The 25,189-nt window shown below is 34.4% G+C and overlaps 3 protein-coding genes across 3 annotated transcripts; 1 reads left to right on the top strand and 2 right to left on the bottom strand.

The window, feature by feature from the left end:
- Positions 1-1,432: 1,432 nt before the first annotated feature.
- LOC141700528 (mediator of RNA polymerase II transcription subunit 28) lies at positions 1,433-4,363 on the top strand. The gene is made up of 4 exons (XM_074504268.1): positions 1,433-1,548; positions 2,093-2,325; positions 3,818-3,930; positions 4,027-4,363. The coding sequence occupies exons 2-4, from the start codon at positions 2,148-2,150 to the stop codon at positions 4,159-4,161; spliced, it is 426 nt and encodes a 141-aa protein (XP_074360369.1). The 5' UTR covers positions 1,433-1,548; positions 2,093-2,147; the 3' UTR covers positions 4,162-4,363.
- A 609-nt stretch (positions 4,364-4,972) lies between these two features.
- On the bottom strand, positions 4,973-9,188 carry LOC141700530 (U1 small nuclear ribonucleoprotein A). Its single transcript, XM_074504271.1, has 5 exons — positions 9,038-9,188; positions 8,750-8,922; positions 7,775-7,868; positions 5,903-5,988; positions 4,973-5,618 (listed from the first exon to the last, which is right to left on the bottom strand). The coding sequence occupies exons 1-5, from the start codon at positions 9,186-9,188 to the stop codon at positions 5,331-5,333; spliced, it is 792 nt and encodes a 263-aa protein (XP_074360372.1). The 3' UTR covers positions 4,973-5,330.
- A 6,425-nt stretch (positions 9,189-15,613) lies between these two features.
- Positions 15,614-16,483, bottom strand: LOC141700527 (uncharacterized). The gene has a single exon (XM_074504266.1). It carries the CDS (start codon positions 16,481-16,483, stop codon positions 15,614-15,616), a length of 870 nt encoding a protein of 289 aa, XP_074360367.1.
- Positions 16,484-25,189: the final 8,706 nt, after the last annotated feature.

Raw genomic sequence — 25,189 nt, 5'->3', positions numbered from 1 at the left:
CTACCCTTCGGGTGCGCACTGGGTAAACCCTATAGGCTCACACAATAGCCTGCAAACCATGTGAACCAACGTAAACCGCATCAAGCGACAGACTCTCGCTCAGGAGGCATAATCATAAATCAGCCTCCCGTGGGATTCGAACCTGTGATCAATAGAATAGTTATCCCCTCTTTAACCAAATTACTTTAAATTTTATATCATTAAAAATAACATATGTATACATATATGTGTAAGTGTGTGTGGCTATTAATTACAAAATAATTCATATGCTTTAATGAAGATTAGCTATTAATGGATATTAAATACGAAATAATAAATTATACGAGGGTTAAAATAGTCATTTCACATTAAATAAATTGTCTCACTCAACCCCCATTTGCTCTATTATATATACTAAACTATAACCTGTGCGATGCACGGACTAACAATATATTTATTATTTTATTATTTTATAAATATAATTTATAAAAGACGGTAATTACATATTATTGAGATTGATTAAGTTAAAATATTTACGCATTATTTTGTATATATTATATTATTGAATAATTCAAAATTTATATAGTTAAAATCTTAAAATGTCCTCCTACTATAGCTTATAGGTCGTTTCGCTACCCTATATGAAAATGTGGGAGTCTTGAATAGCAGTAGTGTATGCGGATGATTTGGTATTATTTTTTGTAATTTTGTTTTCTAAATTTTTTCATGATTTATTAATTATTTTTGTTATATTATAATTTAAATAACTAATATTTATTTTGGAAGGTTTTTGTTTCCCTACAAAAGATATAAGAAAGAAATTTAGTGCGATTATAAATTAAGTTGGGTAATAATTCATAAAGTTTATAGTTAAATTACATACATGATTTAATTTTTTAATAATTTATAAAAGAAAATAATTATATATTACTGAGATTCATGAATTTAAAATATTTACGTATTATCTTGTATGTATTATATCATTGAATGATTCAAAATTTTGATAATTAAAATCTTAAAAAATGTCCCTCTACTCTAGCTTACTGGTCTCGCTGCGTATGTGCAGAGATTATAGAAAAATGGGAGTTTTGAATAGTATGGTGCAGAGATTATAGAAAAATGGGAGTTTTGAATAGTATGGTGTAGGTAGATGATTTGATATTGTTTTTTGTAATATTGTGTGCTTATTTTTTCTTGATTTATTAATTATTTTGTTATATTTTAATTTGAATTATAAGAAAAGAAGGTTTTTGTTTTCCAACAAAAAAGATAAGGAAGAAGTTAAATGTGATTAGAAATCAAGTTAGATAATAATTTATAGAGTTTGTAGTTATATCAGATACATGATTTAATTTTTTTAACTAAATTATATTTGTTTAAACTTTATTTTTGAAAGGTTTTCAAATTAAACCATATTTTGCTTATAATAATATAATATAATATAATATAATAGATTAATTTAAATGTTATTTCCTGTTGGTTGATTACCATTCCAACTTGTAAATCGTTAGAGCCTCGCTCTCTTCCATCGAAGATTAAATTTGCCCACATCAGATCTTCCCTGTTCCGGTAATATTCACCTTCTCAATCACTTTCCCCTTTTTGTATAATTGCTTGTACATGAATTCTTGATCTTTGTGTATTGTATGTCTGTGTGTTATTAAACATTAGATACACACTTTACCATATATTTTAAGCTAATTTACACTGACCCATTTGGTTTTAATGTTGTTTTATGATGAATTGGTTCCATTAAGCTGCCAAAGTTATGATCTTGGTGCTATAAGCTTTAAAAGTATTAGGGGAGTTTCAAGAATTGTGGACTATTAGTAGTTTGAATATGTTTTAATTGTTATAGTCAATTTTGTGTCTTGTTGGGTAATAATTCTAACCTCGATGTCAACTGAATTATGTTGCCATGCATTTTCCTTGTTAATCGGATTAAGAGATAGTTTCGTAGTAATAAAATTATTATTGTAAATTTCTTTTTTCGTATTAGTTTTCAACAATTAGTTTAGGGTTTTGTTGATCTAATCATGATGCAAATATGAATTATTACATTGTGCTACAGCTAGTTGTATGCGTAATTCATATGGTTTTTTTTGTATAACAGATACCGTAAGTTTTAGGCTCCTCGCTTTGTATTTGTAAGTTTGCTAGTTATAAGAATGGCTGAACGACAGCTATCGGATCAACAGCAGCCACCTGCTGATGCACAGTTGCAGTCTCCTCTTCCAGGGGAAGATATGATTGCTTGTGTGATGGCTCTCGAGGCTGCTTTGCTTCCTTGTTTGCCAGCGAGAGAGCTCCAAGCGATTGACCGTTCTCCCCACCCTTCGCATCAGAGTGAGTGTCTATCTGTCTTCTATATGTATTATTATTACTCGCACCAATTATGTCCTATTAATGCTTATATGGAGACTAGAAGCACTGTACTACTAGTTCTTTTTGCTTCTAAACGTTTGATGTTTTCACTTATTATGTTTGCTTCTTGTTTCTACATTCTACTTATTTATTAAGTGCACGCATTATAAATTTAAGGGACAATTTCAAAGTAAAACCATATCTTACTTTTCTCTTTTGTAAGATTAAAATTCTGATCCATCATCCAAGAGAAAACAAAAATTAGTAACCAGACAATAAGATAATGATGGATCTCATTCAGTTGAATACTGTGTATCTGTTTGCTTCGAATTCCGAAACCGTCTTCACCAACTATGCGGTCAACTGACAGACAGTCGTAGTAGTTATTATTCTAACTTGTGGTAGAGGTGATAGAAACCAAATCAAGCAAATAAACAGATAACCTAACTTGGCATTTTACGATTTTAATATTTAGGATATTCTAATTGTTCCTGCTAGTTCGAAATAGGACATCTGCAGAAGTTTAAAATTTTGTAGCTCTATCCTTTCCATCTTTCATAGAAATTTGGATTTCGCGTAAGAATTCCTGCTACGGTAATAAATTGCGAAACGGACTAAGGGTGTGGATTTTTTTTAATTCATTATTAATTGGTTCAAGATAGCTTTCTAGCTTGCTTCCAAGTCCAAGCACTAGAAGCCAACTGCTAGCATTGAAAGATAGATCAAACATAAAATATTCTGTAGTATATATTTAACTATCTACTATTCTCTTATAGTTAATAAGAATTGGCTAAACAATCTATTATATTTCCCTCTTATGTTGGTACACCGTTTCTACTCCCATTGTAAAACAGAACAAGAAGTGGTATCAGATTACAAGTCCTACATTAATAATGCCAGTACCTGTTTCGGAACCTTTTGATGCTTCCACTGGATCCTATTTTTGTGACTAATCTATCCTTAATTCAAGTTAAAGGGTGTTTTGTGTGAGAACCATTTTGTGGTGCCGTAAGAATGCAGTTCTTTTCCATCCTTTTGTGTTACATATTGTTTATATTTTAATTGCAATTATTATTGTAATATGTTTCTGTAAATTTTTTCTCTCATGAAACCAAAAAAACTTGCCAATGATGCTTACATTACATAGAACGTGCTATGCTATGCACTTAGGAGAGTAAGCATTTACACAGTAACACCTAGAAAACCAAAAATTTGAAGTTCTTGATCAAACTACCTGTCAAATATAAACTGATATTGAAATTACGAGGATGCTTCGTGTTGTGATTTACGAGAATGTTAATCTGCATGCTGTCAGGTGCTATTTCTTAATTATTTGTTATTACATGTGTACTTGCATGACTTGTTATGTAGTCAATTTTGTTTACTATGTTTACCCTTAAAAATCCGTTGCTGGTGAATATAGATTTTAGCATTTTGATGTTGGACAATTTTTGACTTTCTATGTTTTTATTAGTTGATGTAGAGAGACATGCCAGAGACTTTATGGAGGCTGCAAAGAAGCTTCAGCTCTATTTTATAGGTCTGCAACGAGAGGATCAACCAACTAACGCCGAACTTCTCAAGAAGGTATTCATGTTCAATTTGTGATGTATATATCAAAGCTCTTTCTGGATATGTTTTGTGAAACCAGAGTTTAATTTGTTGGTTTTTTGCATTTGGAAGGATATTGCTGTCATGGAAGAAGAGCTAAAGGTAAAGAATGAGCTTATCAAGAAGCAAGAAAAGTTGATTCAAGGATGGAGAAAGGAATTACAAGACCAATTAGAAAAGCACAAAATTGAGTTAGAGAGGGTATAAGTTTTATTGGTTCCAAGTGACGTGAGATATGTTGTTAAACACACATCATCAAATGTAAAAACAATTCTCTTTTCAGTATCCTGAAGTTGTAAATTAGTAATGAAAATTATAGCCATGTCCCAATAATTTTTCAGTAAGATATTTTAGCTATTGAACAAGGTTCTAGAACTATGACATGGAATGAAAATTCACATCTTTCTAATTTTGAAACAAATATAGCACAGGCAGAAATAGGTGCACTAACGAAGGTAATGCAGATCTCCAAACCATGTGTTCTTTTGTAGCAGAGAAGAAAACTTGTGATTTATGTAAATTTCATCAAATAAAAAAATCAATTTAAATTATTACCATAGTTTTCCTATCAAGCAACCGTACACTGTATAAACATGATAGATTTGGGACGTAGAGCTAAATAAAGCCTCCAATGGTTGTTTATTTGAATAAAACTAGCTAGAAACTTTAGTGATATAAGTTAACAAGTCAACAAGTCATCCATACTATATACTCCTTCCGTCCCTCCCAATTGTTATCGTTTTTGGAAGAGTCCCTCCCAATTGTTATCGTTTTTGGAACAATGTCCGGCATACATTTTAAGATGAAGAGAAAGTATATTTCTTTAACTTTTAAAAAAAAAATTATATTTCTGAATAAAAGTTTAAACGTTCTATTTTTATTCAGAAAAAGAAAATTTTAAAAAAAAATTACAGAACTATATTTTCTATTCATCTTAAAATGCGTGCCGGACACTCTTCCAGAAACGATAACAATTGGGAGGAACGTAACAATTGGGAGGAACGTAGGAAGTAGCAAATACCAGTAAACTATCTATTATCCAACATAAAGGAACTTCTGCAATAACCTTAATATCTGGTAGAATTTGTACTTGCAGCTTGCAAGTCATCATTGCCAATTTACAAATTGGCAAAATTAGGAAAATGACAGTTTATGAACTACAATATCAGACTCAGCTAAATTCAATGCTATAATTACAGTAATTCTGCGGAACTAACAATATTAAAAAGAAGTCACAGACCATGGAACGACTACATTTCCTTTGATCAATAAAAGACCATTACAATGCCCCATAGCACATGCAAACACTCTCCTTTTCCCAGATACCACCAGGACTACTACAATAGATTAAGCCACAGCTGAAAAAAAATGCCCTTCTATTTCTTTGCATAGGTAATCGACATTGGGTTCTCGGGCACTATCTTGAATCCTTGGAGTCCCATCATAGCTTGAGTTGACTGCGCCTCATTTTCATACTCAACAAAGGCTATCCCTGGTTTGGCTTCCACCATTCTGACTTCCTTAAAGCCAGGATACTGGCAGAAGAGCATTTGAAGCATCATTGGAGTTGTCTGATGCGGAAGATTCTGAATAAACAAAATGCTATTTGGTGGAGCAGGAGCCTCAGGGACAGCAGACTTAGCCATGTATGGTATCTGTGACAACTGCAACATTTACATTATAGAGAATTAATGACTGCATAGAAGAAATACGATTGTGTCCCACATATTCATTGGTAAATTTATTACATATATTATTTCTTCGTATGCAAATACTATCATATTCTGGACTAGCACCAAATCAGTGTCAGCTTTTGTATATGATTTCCAACCAAAAAAAATTCTACAACACATTTCAAATCCGATTTCATGGGGGGGGGTCCACATATCAATGCTTCCCGAAAAAGATCTAGAGAAAAGCAGTAATAAAAAGTAAAAGAATTGTTCACCTGAGGAGTTCCGTAAGCACCATTGTAAGCAGGATTCAGTCCCATTGCAGCTTGATTAGCATCATGTTGTTCTTTTCGCTTCTTTCCTATAGAAACAGCGAGAATATTAGAATTCCATGAGAATACGCAAAAACCGGGCATCAAAATAGAGAGTTAGATCCACATGTCAAAAACACCACTTGTAAATTCTCCATAACTTCGTGTCAGTAACTATAGAACCATGGCAGATTTGAAATAATTTTAGGTCCTCTGGTCTCCAAAAAGTTTTACCCACCCATTTCCATTTTGGAATTGTTTTCTTGGAAAAATGATCATGATCATATTCCTAATCAAGTACATGAGAAGAAGGCCAGGAAGGCAAAAAAGATTTTACTAACAGATTCACCAAACCTAGCTATCAGCTCTAGAATCTTTCACCAGGTACAGAGAAATACAAACTCTCCTCTTAATCTAAAGGCTGGAGAAATGCTATATCCATAAAAAAAACCTTTACTGATTTAGTTTGACAACAAAAGGACTAGAAATTAGAAACAACTAATGGATTTTGCTACTTGAATTTATGTATTAAGTTAGATGCACTTCAAATGTCACCTGTGATTCAACTATATTCAAATCATTTACCAAAAAAATGCATTTGCACACTTAAAAATAGTGTTGAAATCTGTCAAAATCCCAAATCATGATTACTTGTTTTCAAGAATATTAACTAGTGTTTTATTCTCATAAAGTAATTAATCTAAATCGTAAACCTTAAGACCAATGCCACATTAATTCTAGGAAACAATGTAAAGACCAAGAATGATGTATGTGACGAATTTTTTTGTAAAAAATGAAGCTTAACACTGTCTAAATGCTATAGCAATATAGAAAGGACTTGGAGCCATTATATGCCTTTTCTTTGCAGGGGAGAGCCAACAGACTTCTTTAGGATGTCAAACCTTATTTTTTTCTAGGTTCAACAATGTTTATCAAGGTTCTCGATGACAGCTAGGTTAAACTTGAGTAGCAAAGTTGGCACTTGGCAGTGGATCAGTTAGTGAGTAGCAAACATTTTCCTGTGGGAAACTTGTTCTATTTCACAGGATTCCCAGGCCCCAGATTGATATTTATTTGGAATTCCAGATGGTTTTACTGTAGCTGCATTATAAGTTCGGTTCCAACTATTATCTAAACTTTTAAACTGAAATTATAATACAAGCATTCTTTATCTAAACTATTAATTTTATTTAATATTACAGAGGCTAGTGATGACCCTTTATTTTCAAATAAGGTTTAGCCATATTTTAATTCTTATACTGCCTAGCCACCATACAGTTCCTTATTGTAGAAAATGGCCGATTTCTACATTTACACATGTTACCAAAGAAACATTCCAGCACCAGATTCTGTTATTTGAAAAATAGTTATGGCCTAAGCATTTTTTCAATTTGTCAAACTATTCATATGGACATGGATAAAGGCCAGGATGTCATTACTGCATGCATAAAACAACTTTGCACCCCTTAAATTAAAAAAGTAATAGTTGAACCCCAATATTGAACTAGCATGAAAAGAAATCCACTTAAACAGCCATATCGACTTCAGGCGCTTCGTAATCAATCATAATATTGTCAGTAAACACTAAATATTAATCCATATTATTCCCCTAAACGGGTGAGGAATAGAAAATAATACTCTTGAATGGCCATGCCTGGTTATAATAAATTTGTAGTGCTAGTATTAACGAAACATAAGCACGATATATTATGGCAAGCTTATATAAGGAAATTTTTTAGATCAATCCCTACTGCTTTATGCCACCTAATTAGCAAATATTTGGTAATTCACCGTATTGTCGAACTTAAATCATTCACGAGGCAAAAAAATTATTACCTTTCTCCTCGTGCCTCTTCTTTTTTTCACGTGGCACAAAAGTCCCATCCTTCTTAGCAATGATATCAGATTTCGTCCTTGCATATTGTATCCTCTGCCAGTTGATATAAAGAGATTAGCACAAGTGTAGCCAGAAGTAGTAACAACGTTCTTTCATAAGACACAACTAAAATATGAAAACATGACATCTATTATAGACTCTACAACAGACAGGGAACATAACTGACACAGTTGCCTTCTAGGGTCATGGATTATATCTTAATATATCATCTTAAAAGTAAAAAATATCTCTGGTTCATTGAAAGGAATAAAATTGAACTAAACTAATTTAGTATTATGTCGAAACACAAACATTATGTACATTCCCTCCACCATTCCACTTCACAAATTTAAACTAAACTTATTTCTTCTTCCTACTCATGTTCTTTATAACCCCTCGGAAAATTAACGCTACATATTGTTTACTCTCCACCGCTCAATCTTTCTTTTCCACTGACTTTTTTCACAATATTATTCCATTCTGCCTAACTAAATGAAGCATAACATAGAGTTCTCAATACCTAGACACGGGGATGAGAGTTTAAAATTCCAATAGTTTAAGTAACATTCGAATTCCTTCACCTAACCCTATACCGGCTAGCTAATTACCTGGAAAATTCACTTTTGTGTAATTGCTATAATCCATACTGACCAACAGATATTTAATAAGAAATAATGTTGGACAAATTACCTAAGTGTTCACTTAGGTTAACATCAAAACTAAAGTGTGTGAGCATAATGACAAATCTCATACATGTACTAGCGCAATTACGAGCATAAAAAGATCTAGCACAGGCAATGTGCAAACAGATACTACAAATAAATCATACAACCACTAAAACAGTTAAACGGCTTACTTGCAAACTATAAGTAATCCCTAATATTATACACAAAAACAAGACAACAATATAAAATCGGTTAACATAATTATCAAACCATCGGCTTATCGTGGAACGGGAAATTCTGCATCTTCTGAATGGCTCGAGACGCAGCGGAAGCATCTTCGAAAACAACCCAAGCTTGGCCCTTATGTTTTAGGGTTTTGAAAGCTAGAATCTCCAATATAGTCCCAAATTGACTGAATATTGCGTTCAGTGATTTCTTCAACTCTATAAAAAATAATCGAGATTCAATTTTAAAACCCTAATAAAGATAAATTTAATGTCTATACATACACAATTAAACATATAATTTAAATTGAGAGAAGCGAGTTAATAATAGTACCTTCGAGTTTGATTTTTTCGTTGATATTGTTGATGTAGATTGTGTTATTCACGGGAAGTTCGCTGCTTACATTCATATCCGCCATTGTTTCACAAGCTTTTTTATTTTTGTAAAAATCGAGGGATGAATGGATTGAGTTTATATTTTTCATTTTTTTTGGGGTTTCTTTGTGGATTGGGCTGATTTGGGTATTAGCTGAGATATGTAGGCAAGATGGTTGAAAATGTTGGCCCAGTGGATTTCAGTTTGACGGCCCAACTGGTTAAAAAACAAAAGCAGAATATTGATTTTGATTTAACCTAATTACAAAATATTCAGGTTTAAGTATCCCAAAATGGAACCCAAAATAAATTTATTAATTAATAATTTTGAACTCATGCGTTTATATAAATTTCATCAATAACATTATCCAAAATGAGTTGACTCAGTTGGTTAAAAAAAATTAATTATCCTCTTGATTTACCTTGATTCATCTGGTTTGCGTATGTGAGCCCGTATGGATTATTACTTATTAGTTTAACTTATCTTAAATTTTACTAATATATATTCCGTGCGGTGCACGGTTATTTTTGTCATTATATAAACTACAATTTTAATATATTGTTTGAAGGATTCGAATCTTATAACTCTTAAAATAATACTAATTTTTAAAATTAAATTTTACTATTCTCGTTAATTTAATCTGACAATTCTGGATTAAGTGATAAGGACCGATAACTAAAATTTCAATATTTGGTTTTTAATATAATAGGTTAAATGTTGTATAGATAGAATAAATATAAAATTTCAAGTTTGTGATGGTACAGTAGAAATTTGAAAGCTTATGAGGTATACTGCACTGCAGCGTACTTGTCTGATAAAATCCATTAGCAGGATGCAACTCTAGAATCTCAGTGTATGTATTAGATAAAGGTCCACTTTCGTAGGATGTAACCCATGTCATGCACACATTACTTCTAATATTTGAATAATTTTTAATAATATATTTTATTTTAAAATTATTTATATTTTAACATATTTTTTTAATAATTGGAAAACGTTGAAGAATTCAATTATTTATAATAATATATCTGAAATAATATAATATAATATATTATGATTGAAAATAAATAATATAATATATTGTTGACCGACTTGAATCGTGTAAAAATTGTTTAGAAGATAGGGAATATACAAATGAAAAATATTAAAATTTAAATATAATATATCGTTGATGGAGATTGAGTCCTAAATATAATATGCTGTTGATGGGGATTTGAGTCCTGAAAGTTTAGATATTAATATAATAAATAATAATTTATTATTACATTTAACGGTTCTCATTGGCCCAGTGGATTTTAGTTTGACGGCCCAACTGGTTAAAAAACAAGAGCAGGATATTGATTTAACCTAATTACAAAATATTTTCCCAAAATGGAACCCAAAATAAATTTATTAATTAATAAATTTGAACTTTTATATTTATATAAACTTCATCAATAACATTATCCAAAAACGGTTAGCTTAGTGCCTCAGTTGGGTAAGGAGGGGTAATTATCCTCTCAGTTTAATTTGATTTATGTGATTTATGTGGTTTGTATGCGTGAGCCCGCGAGGTTATTAGTTTAATTTATCTTAAATTTTATTAATATATAATATATGCGGTGCATGGTTATTTTTGTCATTATATAAATTATAATTTTTAATATATTATTGGCAGGTTTCGAATCTTATATCTCGTAAATAATATTAATTTTTAAAATTAAATCTTACTTTTCTTATCAATTTGAGCTGACGATTTTGAATTAAATGATCAAGAATCAATAACTAAAATTTCAATACCTGGCTTTTAATATAATAGGGTAAATGTTGTATAAATAATATAAATATAAAATTTCGAGTTTGTGATGGTACAGTAGAAATTTGAAAGCTTACAAGGTATACTGAAGAGTACTTGTGAGATAAAATCCATTAACAGGATGGAACTCTGGAATCTAAATGTATGTATTAGATAAAGGTCCACTATTGTATTAATATTATTCTTTAACTCATGCGATTTACCGATTATTTCTAATATTTGAATGATTTTTAATAATATATTTTATTTTAAAATTATTTATATTGTAAAATATTTTTTAAATGATTGAAAAAATTTGAATAATACAATTATTTATAATAATGTCTGAAATAATATAATATAATATGTTGTGACTGAAAATAAATAATATAATATAAGATATTATTTTTTTTGAACAGCAGAAGCATGATATTAGAAATAATGAGCCAAGCCCATACCATCCTTACAGGCCCATTAAAAAGCCAACCCAAACACGCATCATATCCAAACTAACATTAATCCAAATAAACTACTAAGTAACCAAACATAAGATAAAATAACATAACACTAGAATAAATAAAATCCCAAAAGGAAACAACCCAACTCTTCATCTTCCTAACTGCGCATCACTGCATCAGTGCTCCATTTCCACACCATCCTGGGCATCACCTGGAGCTTCATGATCCGCCAGCCCAGCCGGAAGTCCAATCACCACCTGAAACCCTTCAACATCCAGAGCATATGCATCACCCGGAGCAATTTCAAGACCAGCTTTTACACCCTCCTCTGCAGCAATGCCTCCATCTGCAAGTAACACATCATCCTGAGGATCCAGAATTTCCTCAGCCAAAACATCAGGCTCCAACTCACCTTGTCACACAACCCTAAACCTATGCTCAATACTCCCCAGGCCCATATCAAGATACCACAGCTCCTCAATCCTGCCAAAATCTTCCTCCACAATGACCATTCGATCCCAATAATGAGCACCATACTGAGCCAAATAAGCCGCCAAAGCATTAGCTTCCTGATCTACCAACCTTAATTCACACTGATAGTTACGATTCGCCTTTCTTTGGTTAAGCTGCCATAAAACATGTGCATGTTGTGGCCTAGCACCAAGTTCTGTGGAGTTAAAGAGCTCCCAAAAAGCCTCCTCATGATCTGTTTCCAAAATAATCTTCTTGAACTTCTTGTAATAGGCCTCTTTCATCCCTTCCAGAAGAGCATGCAACTCATTTAACCTAGTATCTTCAAAACCCAGTGACCCTGCAGTCATATGCAAAATCACCCCACTCCTATTCCTAAAAACAGTACCAATCCCAGAACGACGCCCATTAGCAAGTGGTTCCTGAGTAAAGAAGCTGTGAACATTGCATTTCACAACTCCCTTACCAGCCATGCGCCACCTTGCATTAACGTTAACCAACTCTACCCCCATTGCCAACTTCTCCGAAACCCTAACTATTTTCTCTCAGAAAAACACCCTCAAATGATCCCAAGGGGTGCCAGAAGAATGATATTTATACAACAATGTGGAGACTCTTGGAAGCACATAATGACCCTATAACTCTAGATACACGCTTCCAAGCAAACTATTAGATTTCCCAGGCACATTATGGGATCTTTTCACCTCCCCAAGAAGTCATAATGACACTATATAACTTGTCTAATAATTCCTAAACCCCTAATAACTTTAATATGATCAGAGAGATAAAAGATTCCCTCCCAAAATGACAACAAATTAATAATGATCCAAATTAAACCTCTAATTTTATAACTCAGAAAAATTCCAGACTACTTAAATAAGTACCTCTCCTTGCATTAAAATTGGCAACTTTAATTCTGGACCTCATAACATGCTTAACTTGCACATCAAGAACTAGCTCATTCCACAACTTATATTGAATCTCACTCAAATCCAATTGCATTACTAGCTGCTTGTAATCTGCTAATATCAAGATTTTTGCCTTTTGCCAACTGCTATCTCTAACAATGTTGAGCAGAGTTTCTAGAGCAAAACATTCCACTTCAAAAGCATTGGTGGCTAAAGAAGGCCCAGCAAAATTGAACAAGACATGCCCTGATTTATTATAAACAGCTCCTCCAATTTCAGCTACCCTTAATCCTTTCCTTTTCAAGATTAAACTACCATCTATAAAAGCTACAATCTCATGATCTCCAATAAAGATTATCCTCCACCAAAAATCTTTATCACTAGCAGTAACCACCCCAACAGGATTGATTACCCACCACTGCTTTCTATTCAAACTTATCATACCATTTGCCACTCCCCATTCCAATGCCCTATGTTGCACCAAAAAAATTACCTTTTCTAAACTACTAGAAGTATTCTAAAAAACCCTTTGATTTCTATGAAGCCACATTGTCCATACAGTGGAACTGAGCACCATGATCCACACTTGCTTAATGCTCTCCTTAGGAAAAAGAAATCTAGTCCTCCACATGTTCTCCAAGTTTGCCATACAAACTTTACTAGCAATTCCCCACCAGTTAAGAATAAACACCCATACCTTCTTAGCAAATTCACAATCTCAGAACAGATGATCTAATGTCTCTTCCTCCAAGTTACAAAAGGAGAAAATTGTATTTTCACTGAAACCTCTAATTTTATTTGCAGCCACACCTTAGTAGGGATAACCTTAGACTGAAGTTTCCATAAAAATAACTTCACATTCTCAAGTACCTTACTCCTCCATTTAACTTCCCAATACGACTCTGCTTGAACTGGTTTCCCAAAGAAAAGTTTATAGGCTTCCTTACAGCTGAAACTATCACCCAAGGGAATCCAAATTAAGGTATCAGCCCCACTTTTCAATTACACAAGACTCAATATCTTATCCAATTCCTTTAGATTCTCTAACCTCACCTTCTTTATCATAACATTCCCATAACACTTTAAAAGTATTAATATCCATAAACTTTAGCTTAGATAAACTATAAAGCTTTTTAAACTTCTCACACAAAGGCTTATCTTGGCCCCAAAAATCTTCCCAAAATAAAGATGACTCCCCATCTCCTAACTCCCACTTAAGAGAATCTGGCCCCAAGGAGCACATCTCAGATAATGAAGCAACTGCTGACAAAACATCCTTCACAGATGTTGAACAAGATCTAAGAGTGTTTTCGTGGTCAAGCTTACTCCAAAAAAACTTACCATATTTTTTCTTGAACCAAACATTCCACTTAAGTTGTCTATGTGCATTCCATTTAAACCACCACTTAAACAGAAGAATTAAATTCCTCTGCTGAAGAGTACTTAGACCCAAGCCACCTAAAGGTTTAGGTTTACAAACTTTTTCCCAGGCCATAAGGTGCATTTTCTTGACCTTTACCTCCCCCTCCTCAACAGCATTCCCCCAAAAGAAATCTCTCCTTATTTTTTCCAAAAGATTACACACTTTAACAGGGACCTTGTGTAGAGAAACCCAGTAAATGGGCAGACTATCCAAGGTAGACTTAATCAGAGTCAATCTACCAGCCTGATTGAGACTATCTCTTTTCCGGTTAGCTAATTTACTCTTAAATTTCTCAAATAGTGGTTTCCAGAAAACAATTTTTCTAGAACTAACCCCAATCTGACTTCCCAAATAAATCAAAGGCCATTTCCCCACCTTACAACCCAGGAAATCTGCAAACAAATTTAACTCTTATTCTGGTAAATGACAGGAGTATAAATTACTCTTCTGGAAGTTAATTTTTAATCCAGAGAGCAACTGGAAGCCTTGCAGGACTCTCTTAACACCTTTGACATACTTCAAACTTCCTTCAAGAAATATAATTGTATCATCTACAAACTGCAAATGGGTTATAACCCCATTACCTCTACTGAATGGCAAACCCTTGATCATTCCCAGTTTAGTTGCTTTGTTAAGCATTTGATTTAAGACTTCTCCTGCCAAATTGAACAACATTGGAGAAAGAGTGTCCCCCTGCCTTAATCCATTATAAATATTGAATTCCTTCGTGAGGCAACCATTGACCAAAACAGATATTCTAATAGTGTTAAAAAAATCTTTCATCCAGTCAATCCACTTGCAACCAAAACCTAAACATTCCATGGTCTTTAGCAGAAAGCTCCATTTAACACTATCAAAAGCTTTCTCAAAATCTAGCTTTAAAATCAAACATTGGCCCTTGGAAGACCTCGTAGTATGAAAACCCTCATTAACTACCATTATGCTCTCTAAAGCTTGTCTGCCCTTAACAAAACCAGACTGACTATCACCTATTAGTTTATCACGATACCTACTAAGCCTTAATGCCAACACCTTAGTAAGAAATTTAGTAACACTATTAATTAAACTGATTGGCCTGAAGTCCTTCAAAGAGATTGGATTCCTTAATTTAGGAACAAGTACTATAAAAGAAGATTTACAACCTGAAGGAAGAACTCCAGTACTAGCAAAAAGGGTGACCCCTTCCAGAATTTTATCTTTCAGAAACAACCAAAATTCTTTAATGTACCTCATATTAATCCCATGAGGACCAGGAGCCTTATCACTGTTAAAAGTCTTCAAAGAAAACTCCAATTCTTCCATGCAAAACTCCCTTTTCCAACTGACTGGCTTCTACATCACTCAGTTTTTTACTGAACAAAGAATTTATTTGAAAAAACTCCATTTACTCTTTATTATAAATACCTTTAAAGTAATTGTAGAAAGACTTTTGAATCTCCTCTGGCTTAACAAGCCATACATCCCTACTAATATTTTGTCAATCTTATTGCAACACCTTCTTCACTGAATGACTTTATGAAAGAACTTTGAGTTTCTGTCTCCTTCAACACACCAAAGAGCTCTAGCCTTTTGCCTTAACATTGAATCCCTTGCTTTTAGGCACAAAGTGAGCTTTGTATTGTAGTCCACTACTTCACTCCCAAAGATATGATTACTATCAAAATAATCTATTTTTGACTTTAAGGACTCAATTTCCAAATCCAAATTATCCTTGGTCCCCAGACTCCACTTCTTCAATCCAAACTTAAATTTCTTGAGCATAACTTGAAATTTATCCCCTGAAACAATTTTTTGGGACTGACTCCAATACTTATTCATATCATCTCTTATTCTTTCATCCTCTAACCACCAATTAAAAGCCTTGAAAGGAACTGGACCACCTTTACATTTTTTGATGTATAAAACTAGTGGTTTATGATCAGAAAGCAATCTATGTAGAGCCTTGACTTCCCAAAGGCCCTCTGAAAACCAAAGATCATTTAACAGGAATCTATCCAATCTATTGCACTTGCCTTGTGGACCAAACCAAGTGAATGAATCATTAATCAATCCTACATCACACAGATTGTTACTTTTAATAAAAGAAGCAAACCCCTGCACATCCATTCTTCTGTAGCTGCAATTGGCACTCTCATTACTACTTTTAATACTGTTAAAGTCCCCCACTAAACATACCATCTCATTATTTATCAAGATAATTATATCAGATAGCTCCTTCCAAAGTTGCCTTTTACCATGCATGCTTAGAGGACCATAAACATTAATGACACGAAATATGATATTAGAAGATTGAATTTTGAACTGCACCCATCGCCAATTTCTATAGGAAGCCATTCCCAAACTCTGAACATATATTTCATCCCAGGCCATTTACAAACCTCCTGAAAGACCTTCTGAGTTCTGAACTAACCACCCTATCTGATCACTGGACCAAATTGAGTTTTCCCAGAATTTATTCCAACCCAAGCTTTTAGTTTCCTGCAAGCACAAGATATTAACCTTTTCCTGATTGATTAAATCCTTTATCATTCTCCTAGTTAAATTATTATTGATACCCCTACAATTCCAATAGACTACTTTTGCATTATCCATTAATATTTTGAAATCAAAATTTCAAGCCCCTACTCAAGGAATGTCCAAAATTTATAAATCTCCATTCTTCAATTTATCTACCACCTTTCCTAAAACGCTCTCCTTATCACCAACCAGATGCAACCCCAATAACTCTGCACAATCAATGATGTCCCTAGCAGCCTCCTCAACATCATCATCAACCTTTTCCTTAATAGCACCTAATTTTGGATTAGAGCTAAAGTAAGGACCCAACCTCTTTCTTCTGGAAGATTTACTGCTGCAACCTATCCCATACTTGAACTTAAAGTCAAAAGGATTTTTGGTCTTACTACTACACTTTCTAGGCCTACCAGCTCCTTTGACTTTAAGCTTAACAAGACCATTACATAATGACTTATGAGAGTCAACCAATGCTCCTTCAGTCTCCCTACTAGCAGATTTATTACTCTCCCTTTCATAAATTGGAGATGAAGAACTTTGTTCCTGGTTCCTCCTATAATTTAGAACAACTGGATCTTTAAAGACTTTCACCTTTTTATGTTCCTCAAGAGAAGTTGCCTCTGTAGACTGAGAATCAGAAGCCTTATCTGTAACACCCTTGACATTGTAAGTCACTAGTGGACCAAATTTTTTTTGAAGACAATTGCTTATGACTAATTCAGCCTTATCCATCTACTTGTTTCCATTACTTGCTAATGAGACATCAGCACTCTTAACATTATCCTCCAAACTAACAGACTACTTAAGATTATAGACCTGCTGTACACTCTCCTCATGCATAACAGAGTTAAGACCAACACTGGATATACACATAGGCTCAATTTTTCCCTTCAAGACATTCAAATGCACAATTTCCTCAAACTTAATAGGATAAGTTTTGCCAGAAACTAAGATATTCATTTCTCAATAATCTTTTCCTGTGTTGTTGTAGAGACACACATGATTGGGTCAAAAAAATTCACTCTCCCCATCTTTTTGACAGGACCACATAACCCAGTCACCTATCCACTTTGTGTACCCTTTTAGATTCTCCTCAACCCAAGCATTCATAGGAATACCCGAGGATTACAGCCAGACCGTTCTAGGCATTATCAAGTCCTTATCATTAAAATTTCTAAGATGACTAAATCATTTTTTGAAGATCTCATCTCCCAAATCCTCCCAACTCTTTTCACCTAAATTGGCTAATAAAAACTTGCGAGTACTTAAACCAATCACATTTACCTGAAGGAGACTGCAAAGACCGGTCTGATTCATCCATTTTAGCAAAAGCAACCTTAGTAGCAAAAATCCCTTCCTTAACCTCCTTGTCCACCACCGCTTCAAGATACTCAAACATTTCAACTCCTAAACTATCATCTCCCTTCAGCTTTGCTGGAATATTACTCATCTTCTCTTCACTACTAAACTCAACACTCCTAGCTGGAAAATCTCCATGCCCACTAAGTTTATCTTTGCCCCAAGTATTCAACATCTTCTTCCTTATGACATCCTTAATGCCCTGAAAATTCCTATTAATACTCATTCTAATCTTAGAACAAACCCCTTTGCTCTTTAACATTTAATATTATGGTTCCAGCTTCTAGCTCAGAAGAAGTCTTCACAAAACCAATCCTCTTGCCTTTCCTATCTCTTTTCCTGGGTAAAATTATATCCAATATCTTACCCGCCGACTTAAAGCTTTCCCAAATTACCTTTGCTTCAAGATTATCCGGAATATTGTAAAGAAAAATGGTGAAATACTCCTTGGAAGTCCCTTTGTGCTTATTTTTCTTACCCTGAACTAATTGCCATTTCCCATCTTGCTCTAACTTCTTTTGCACTATATTAGGAGCCAATACTTGAGCATAAGTCCGGACAACCTTCTTAACATCTGAAACATCCTTTTGAGCAACTGGAATCTTCATTTTGTCCTTCCAATCCATACCTCCCCGAGCTCGCAGACTCCTCCAATGAATTTGATTCAAAGCTTCTGTAATTGCTTATTTATTGCCTCTGAAGAAGTCCTCACTTATTTTTGGATCCACTAGATCTTTATGTGCCCAAAAAAATCTCTAAGAATTTGCTCACCATCTTCGTAGCTTGCCCCTAGCAACCCAGCTTTAGCAGAAGATGTAATATCCCATATATTTTCAATTGTTTATGTGATTTTATGTGAATTTTTGGTGAATTATCTGAAAAGTAGAATAGATATCTGAATGTTTATATGTGACATTATTTGAATATTTGAATTTTTATATGTCCAGAATAAAATATAGATAATTGTGGTATTTTTCTGGTAATTTTTGGAGTGTTATATGATTTTATAATGATTTATGAATTATTAATTATTTTCAGAATAATTATAAAATTATTTTATAAAGCCGGGAATCTTCCAACTTCAACCGTTTTGCGTTTTTACAACCCGAAACTCTTCCGAAAACTCCTTCCTAACCTAATCTGGTAATTCCGGACATTTTCCGTGTTTTGACTTTTTCGATCCGGATTACGGTTTGACCCGTGCGCGACCCGGCGCAATATTTTCGATACGATAGTTATTTCGGTAATCAATAAAACCCGTAATCTCGAAAGACAGGATATTTTTACGTTATTTTCGTATATGGTGTTTTATAAAAAGCCCGGTTTTGATAATTATCCAATTCTGGTATTGAATTGTATCGTTTTTACGGTTACTTAGCGGCTAACCAACTAATTTAACGATCCAAAACGATCCAGAACGATCCAATATTCCATAAATATAAATAGCCTATTTCTTATATCGTTTATTTCGTTTATTCATTTGCAACCAGTTAAAATACCGTAAATACAGAGAAAAACCCGAGAAAATCGATACGTTCCCGAGAATCAAACACACGAACGAAGGCGTTATCGAACTCCGATTCGGGCGTGCAGCATATCAAAACGAAGCTCTCGAAATCTTCTTTCTGAATCAATCATCAGTTTCTGCCCAGAAATCACAGTAATTTTCTTATTTAATTATTTATATTTGAATTATTTGATAATTAAATTATGAAAATTTGTTCTTGATGTTGTTGATGTGATTTGATGCTTCCATGTTGTAGATCATATTTTTCTGGTCAATTTGGTATATTATACTTCAAAAATAGGGTTCAGTATCATATAGAAATTAAGGTTTGATTTTCTGAAAATTCTTTGAATATGTGTTCTTGGTGTTCTTGAAAAGTTCTGAGAATCAAACCCAAATTTGAGGGTGATGCAGACTTCCGAATTTAAAGTATGAGTAACCAAAATGTTCAGATTTTCATGTTCTTTCTGTTTATGCCCTCAAATCATTCAAACGACTAGTGATTTGTAAATTCGTAATTTAGGGTTTATTCCCCCGAATTAGGGGTTTCTTATTGGCTGATTGTTGGATTGTTTTGATGGTACCAATAGATTTAGTAGGTTTCTTACAGTCGATTTATGTATAAAAGTTTATTGTTTGATTGCGGAATAACGTAAATCGAGTTGGTCGGAGTTGGTGTTCGTGGTAACCGGTTTTAATGGAGTTTTTAACCGGAATCGATGAAATCGGAATGATCGATCAGTGTTATTGCTATCTCTGAATTGCCGGGTTATGTGCGAGTGTTTTGCAACATGAATCGAGGGCAACAGACGGGGTCTTGGTCCTCGTCGGAGTCTGCCGGAACCGCGCCGATGGCGGCCGGATTCTGGGAAGAACCACCGGTGTTCTTCGTGACCCGGTTGGTTCTTTTCGACCCGGAACTTCGACCCGCCATGACTCGGTTTCGATCCAGATTTCCCCAATTCTATTTTCCAAATTATGTTTCTGAAAATTCAGTTTTAAAATAATTCAAAAATCCTATTTTAATTTCTAAAAAAATTCATTTTGTTTTGAAAATTCATGATTTTAATTCTGAATTTTTTTTTATTATTCAAAATAAATCCAAATTATTTAGTTAATTAATTTTAGTTGATAATTAATTATTTAATTAGTCAATTAATTTAAATATTAATTGATTAATTAATTTAATTAGTTATTAATTAATTTTAATTGATTATTTAATTAGATTTAATTATTTATTATTAATTTAAAAATTCCGAAAAATAGTTTCGAGCTTTAAAATATTATTTTAAATTATTTTCTAGGCTCGATAATTTTTATAAAATTATTTTCGAGTATTCGAGCCCTATTATTTAATTATTAAATGATTTGGAGACCCGTTTTATTCCGAAAAATGTTCAAAAATTCATAATAAATCAACCGTTTGTTCGTTTAATACGAAACGAACGTGTACAAACTCAGAAAAATGTTGCGCTTCCAATAAAAATACTTTTAAGACCTAATTTCTTTTGTATTGCAATGTCATTTGATTTATGTACCAGCTTGAGTCGGTATTTGATCGATAAATGCTAATATTGACCTGATTTTCATTCTTAAGGCACTGAGGCGTGTCTTGTAATGATCTTACGTATGTGTTACATGAAATATGTGATTATGTGTTATACAAATGTCTTGATTATGTGTTATGTGATAAGTATGCTATCTGTTTACAGTTTATTATGCCATGCTTAGTTATAAACGGTCGGGTAGATGTCAAGACGTAGAGTTACGTCGATTGAGTTTAGTTCTGTCACTTAAGATAGTCCTTTTATTTATAGAATCGAGTAGCAAGGAGTGCAGTCAAGTGTTAGACGAAGATAGTAGCCAGCAGTTAGAAGCAGAGTTAAAGTAAGAGGTTATTGAGCATACCAGGCAAGTACCCTAACTTCACTTATTGTTCAAGTGATGTTTATTTCGCATCATATTATGCAATTATTTATATCATCACATATCATTCAAGTGGTATTGACTCTGAATTTATCCTTTCAATTTCTTTACTATTCTAAGTTCAGAATAGTTAAATATTTTTACATTTTGCTACAACTTACTCTATACGGCAAAGCTTTGAATTGAGATTAGCGAATAACTAATTGTTCTGGTTATTTCGCCATTGGTTGTTGAGAAAACTCCGGACCATGAGAAATGGGGAGTTATGTGGTTAAGGATGTCATTTGATTCGACTCATTTGGCGGAAAATTGTTTTTATGGGTTGGATGGTTGCGTAAGAGGCCGTGGCGGCGGTCCAGTGTGAGCTATGTGTTATACAGGATATAACACCTTGCTAGGCCAATATGTGCCTTGGGTACCTTTTGTTTAGTTGGATATGCTTCGGCATACCGGTGTTTCTCCGCGGCTGATCACCGGCGGCAACACACCGTCGTTCGAGGATTCCAGTCCCAAAACATAATATATTGCAAATGTTGTTTATTATCAAATTTATATCAGTTTTGATACTGTTCAGTTATTGTAGTTGGTTTTGTTCATCAGATATACTGTTGTTATTCCAAATCATAAGCTATTTTTTTACTTGCTGAGCATTTCTTTCGCTCATACTTGTTTCATATCTTGATTCTTTCAGCTAGACCAGAGCAAGCTTAAGTTCCAGGTCTGACCAGAGGTTTTGTGCTTGTAAATAGTTGGTGTGTTTCCAGGTAGACAGTTTGGGACGCTTAATTAGTCTAGAGGTTTGTAATAAAATTTGAATAAGTTGTAAAACTAATTAGACTATGGTCTGTAATAATATTTGGTTTGTATTAGTGCCTGTTCCATACTATAACCTGTGATCGATCCAGTGTAGGTAAAAGGGGTCGTATTTATTATATTATTCCGCTGTGATTATTTTATTTTGGTTTATTGGCGAGTGACCCCCAAACCTAGACCCCGGGTTTGGAGGGCGTCACAGGTTGGTATCAGAGCTACAGGTTATGGTCACTGAAACAGGCATAGGATTGTCATAGATGAGTCATAGGAAGATCACATAAGATAGGCGCGTGTAGTTTAGCTTTTATAGGATTAAATTTAGGTTATTGGGTTAGGTTGTAGTTAAGGTGTTTAGGTTTCCTGTTTTGCGTTTAGCTTTAGGCCTTGTGTCATTGCCCTGCTATTTTGTTGGTTTAGTTAAGATTTCAAGAGAGGATTTTAAAAGTTCGGATAATTCGGGGTAAATTTTCTTTGTGTTATTATTCTTGAGATAATAAGCAGGATTATGTGATAATCATGTCACTTGTGTTAATATGGTAGCAAGTTTATGATATTCAGGGAAGAGATACTGTTTGCGAATTTTGATATGCTAAGGAATTGCTACATATTTGACACAATGCTTGACAGATTATTATATATGTTGCTTGTTTCTTACCAGAATAATGGCACCAAAGAGAAGGAATAATTCAGGAGAGGGTAATACCGAGAGCCGTACAGATCCAGCGATTATCCAGATGTTGGGACTGATGCAGCAGCAGATGTTTCATCTTACACAGCAGCAACAACAACAGCAACAGCAACAGCAGCAGCAAGCAGCACCACCTGCAGTGACTTTTAAGCAGTTTCAAGCAGTGAAGCCACCTGAGTTCAAGGGAAGTGCTGATCCTGTGGAAGCCAATGCATGGCTTAAGGAAATGGAAAAGGCTTTTGAATTGGTCGGAGCAGGAGCTGAGCAGAAGACCAAGTTTGCAAGTTACTTTCTGAAGGGTGAGGCGAACTATTGGTGGGAATCCGCGCGAGCATTGGAAGGAGGTGAGTTTATAACTTGGGAGAGATTCACAGAGATGTTTCTAGAGAAGTATTTTCCGAGGTATATGAAGAATCAAATGGAGATCCAATTCTTGAACTTGACCCAGGGAGATCTTACTGTAGCTGAGTACGAAGCTAAGTTTACTGAATTAGCGAGGTTCGTGCCAAACCAGGTTGATACGGATGAAAAGAAAGCAAGAAGGTTTGAACAGGGATTGAGATTTTGGATTCAGAATAGGGTGGCCATGTTTGAATTGACTTCATATGTGGCAGTGGTGCAGAAAGCAATGGTGATTGAAAGTAAGAGTGATATGTATCAAAAAGGGAAGGATGGGAAGAAAAGGAAAATGGAAACCTTAGGGGGAGGCCAGCAACAAGGTAACTTCCAGGGCCGTTTCAATAAAAGGCCAGAGTTTCAGAATAATAAGAGTGTGGGATTTAAGAAACCACAGCCAGGAAATGGGAACCGTTTTCAGAATTCAAATCAGCAGAGACCCAATCGTCCACCTGCGTCAGAGTGCAAATTTTGTGGTAGAAGGCATTTTGGGATTTGTAAGGCTAATGTGTTGTGTTATAAGTGCAATCAGAAGGGACACTATTCTAATGAGTGTCGAAGTCAGACTACAGCTCAGAGATCAGGGACAGTGTGCTTTAAATGTGGAAAGATGGGGCATATTGCCAGGGACTGCCAGACAACTGAACGAACTGCTAATGTGCCAAGGATTGAAGGACTACCAGCAAAGGACCAGCCAAAGGCTAGGACATTCAATATGACTATGAAGGATGCTGTTCAGAGTTCAGACGTGGTGGCAGGTACGCTTCCAGTCAACTCCATAGATGTTAAAGTTTTATTTGATTCTGGAGCTACAAGATCATTTATTTCTCAAAGTTTTGTCGATAAACTGCATTGCGAAGTTAAGTTGTTAGAACAAGCGTTGATGATAGAGTTAGCTAATAAGGATCAAGTTTCCGTCGACCGAGTGTGCTCGAGGTGCGATATTGAAATAGGAGGACATCATTTTTATGCCAACTTGATACCTTTTAAGTTGGGAGAATTTGATGTTATTTTAGGAATGGATTGGTTGTCAGAAAATAACGCTCAGATTGATTGTAAGAATAGGAAAGTGAGACTTCAGACCTTGGGTAGTAAGAAGAAGGTGATATTTCGAGGAAATAGGCAAGAGAAGAAGTTCTTAGCGATCGCTCAAGTGAAAAAGTTATTGCGTCAGAATTGTGAAGCATATTTGGCCCATGTGGTAGACACCAGTAAAGAAGTTCCAGCACTAGAATCGATTCCAGTTGTCAACGAATTTTCAGATGTTTTCCCAGATGATCTACCAGGATTACCTCCTGACAGAGAAATTGAATTTGCGATTGATCTAGCACCCGGAACAGAACCAGTTTCTAAAGCCCCGTACCGGATGGCACCAGTGGAGATGAAAGAATTGGCATCTCAGCTGCAAGATCTTTTGAAGAAAGGAGTTATAAGACCCAGTGTATCCCCATGGGGCGCACCAGTACTGTTTGTCAAGAAGAAAGACGGGAGTATGCGACTGTGTATTGACTATCGAGAATTAAACAAGCTGACCATTAAGAACAAATACCCATTGCCGAGGATCGATGATCTGTTTGACCAATTGAAAGGCGCTATATGGTTTTCTAAAATTGATTTAAGATCCGGATATCATCAACTGAAGATCAAGCCTGAAGACATTCCGAAGACCGCATTTAGAACCAGATATGGGCATTATGAGTTTCTAGTGATGGCATTTGGATTAACCAACGCACCAGCAGCTTTCATGGATCTGATGAATCGAGTATTTAAGAAGTATTTGGATAAATTCGTGATCGTGTTTATAGACGACATCTTGATCTATTCTAAAACAGAAGAGGAGCATGCAGAGCATTTGGGGATAGTTCTGGAAATA

This window comes from Apium graveolens, unplaced genomic scaffold (genome assembly GCF_009905375.1).
Source record: "Apium graveolens cultivar Ventura unplaced genomic scaffold, ASM990537v1 ctg2495, whole genome shotgun sequence".
Taxonomy (NCBI): Eukaryota; Viridiplantae; Streptophyta; class Magnoliopsida; order Apiales; family Apiaceae; genus Apium; species Apium graveolens.
Note: the sequence above shows the minus strand (reverse complement) of the source record. Positions and strands in the feature narration are given on the sequence as shown.

Excerpts from the sequence above, each read along its gene's own strand:
- LOC141700528 (XM_074504268.1), top strand. The coding sequence starts at position 2,148 with ATGGCTGAACGACAGCTATCGGATCAACAGCAGCCACCTGCTGATGCA. Across the intron at positions 2,326-3,817 it reads TCCCCACCCTTCGCATCAGA|TTGATGTAGAGAGACATGCC; the intron begins GTGAGTGTCTAT and ends TGTTTTTATTAG. Across the intron at positions 3,931-4,026 it reads ACGCCGAACTTCTCAAGAAG|GATATTGCTGTCATGGAAGA; the intron begins GTATTCATGTTC and ends TGCATTTGGAAG.
- LOC141700530 (XM_074504271.1), bottom strand. The coding sequence starts at position 9,188 with ATGAAAAATATAAACTCAATCCATTCATCCCTCGATTTTTACAAAAAT. Across the intron at positions 8,923-9,037 it reads CGAAAAAATCAAACTCGAAG|AGTTGAAGAAATCACTGAAC; the intron begins GTACTATTATTA and ends TATTTTTTATAG. Across the intron at positions 5,989-7,774 it reads GAAGAGGCACGAGGAGAAAG|GAAAGAAGCGAAAAGAACAA; the intron begins GTAATAATTTTT and ends CTGTTTCTATAG.
- LOC141700527 (XM_074504266.1), bottom strand. The coding sequence starts at position 16,483 with ATGGCCTGGGATGAAATATATGTTCAGAGTTTGGGAATGGCTTCCTAT.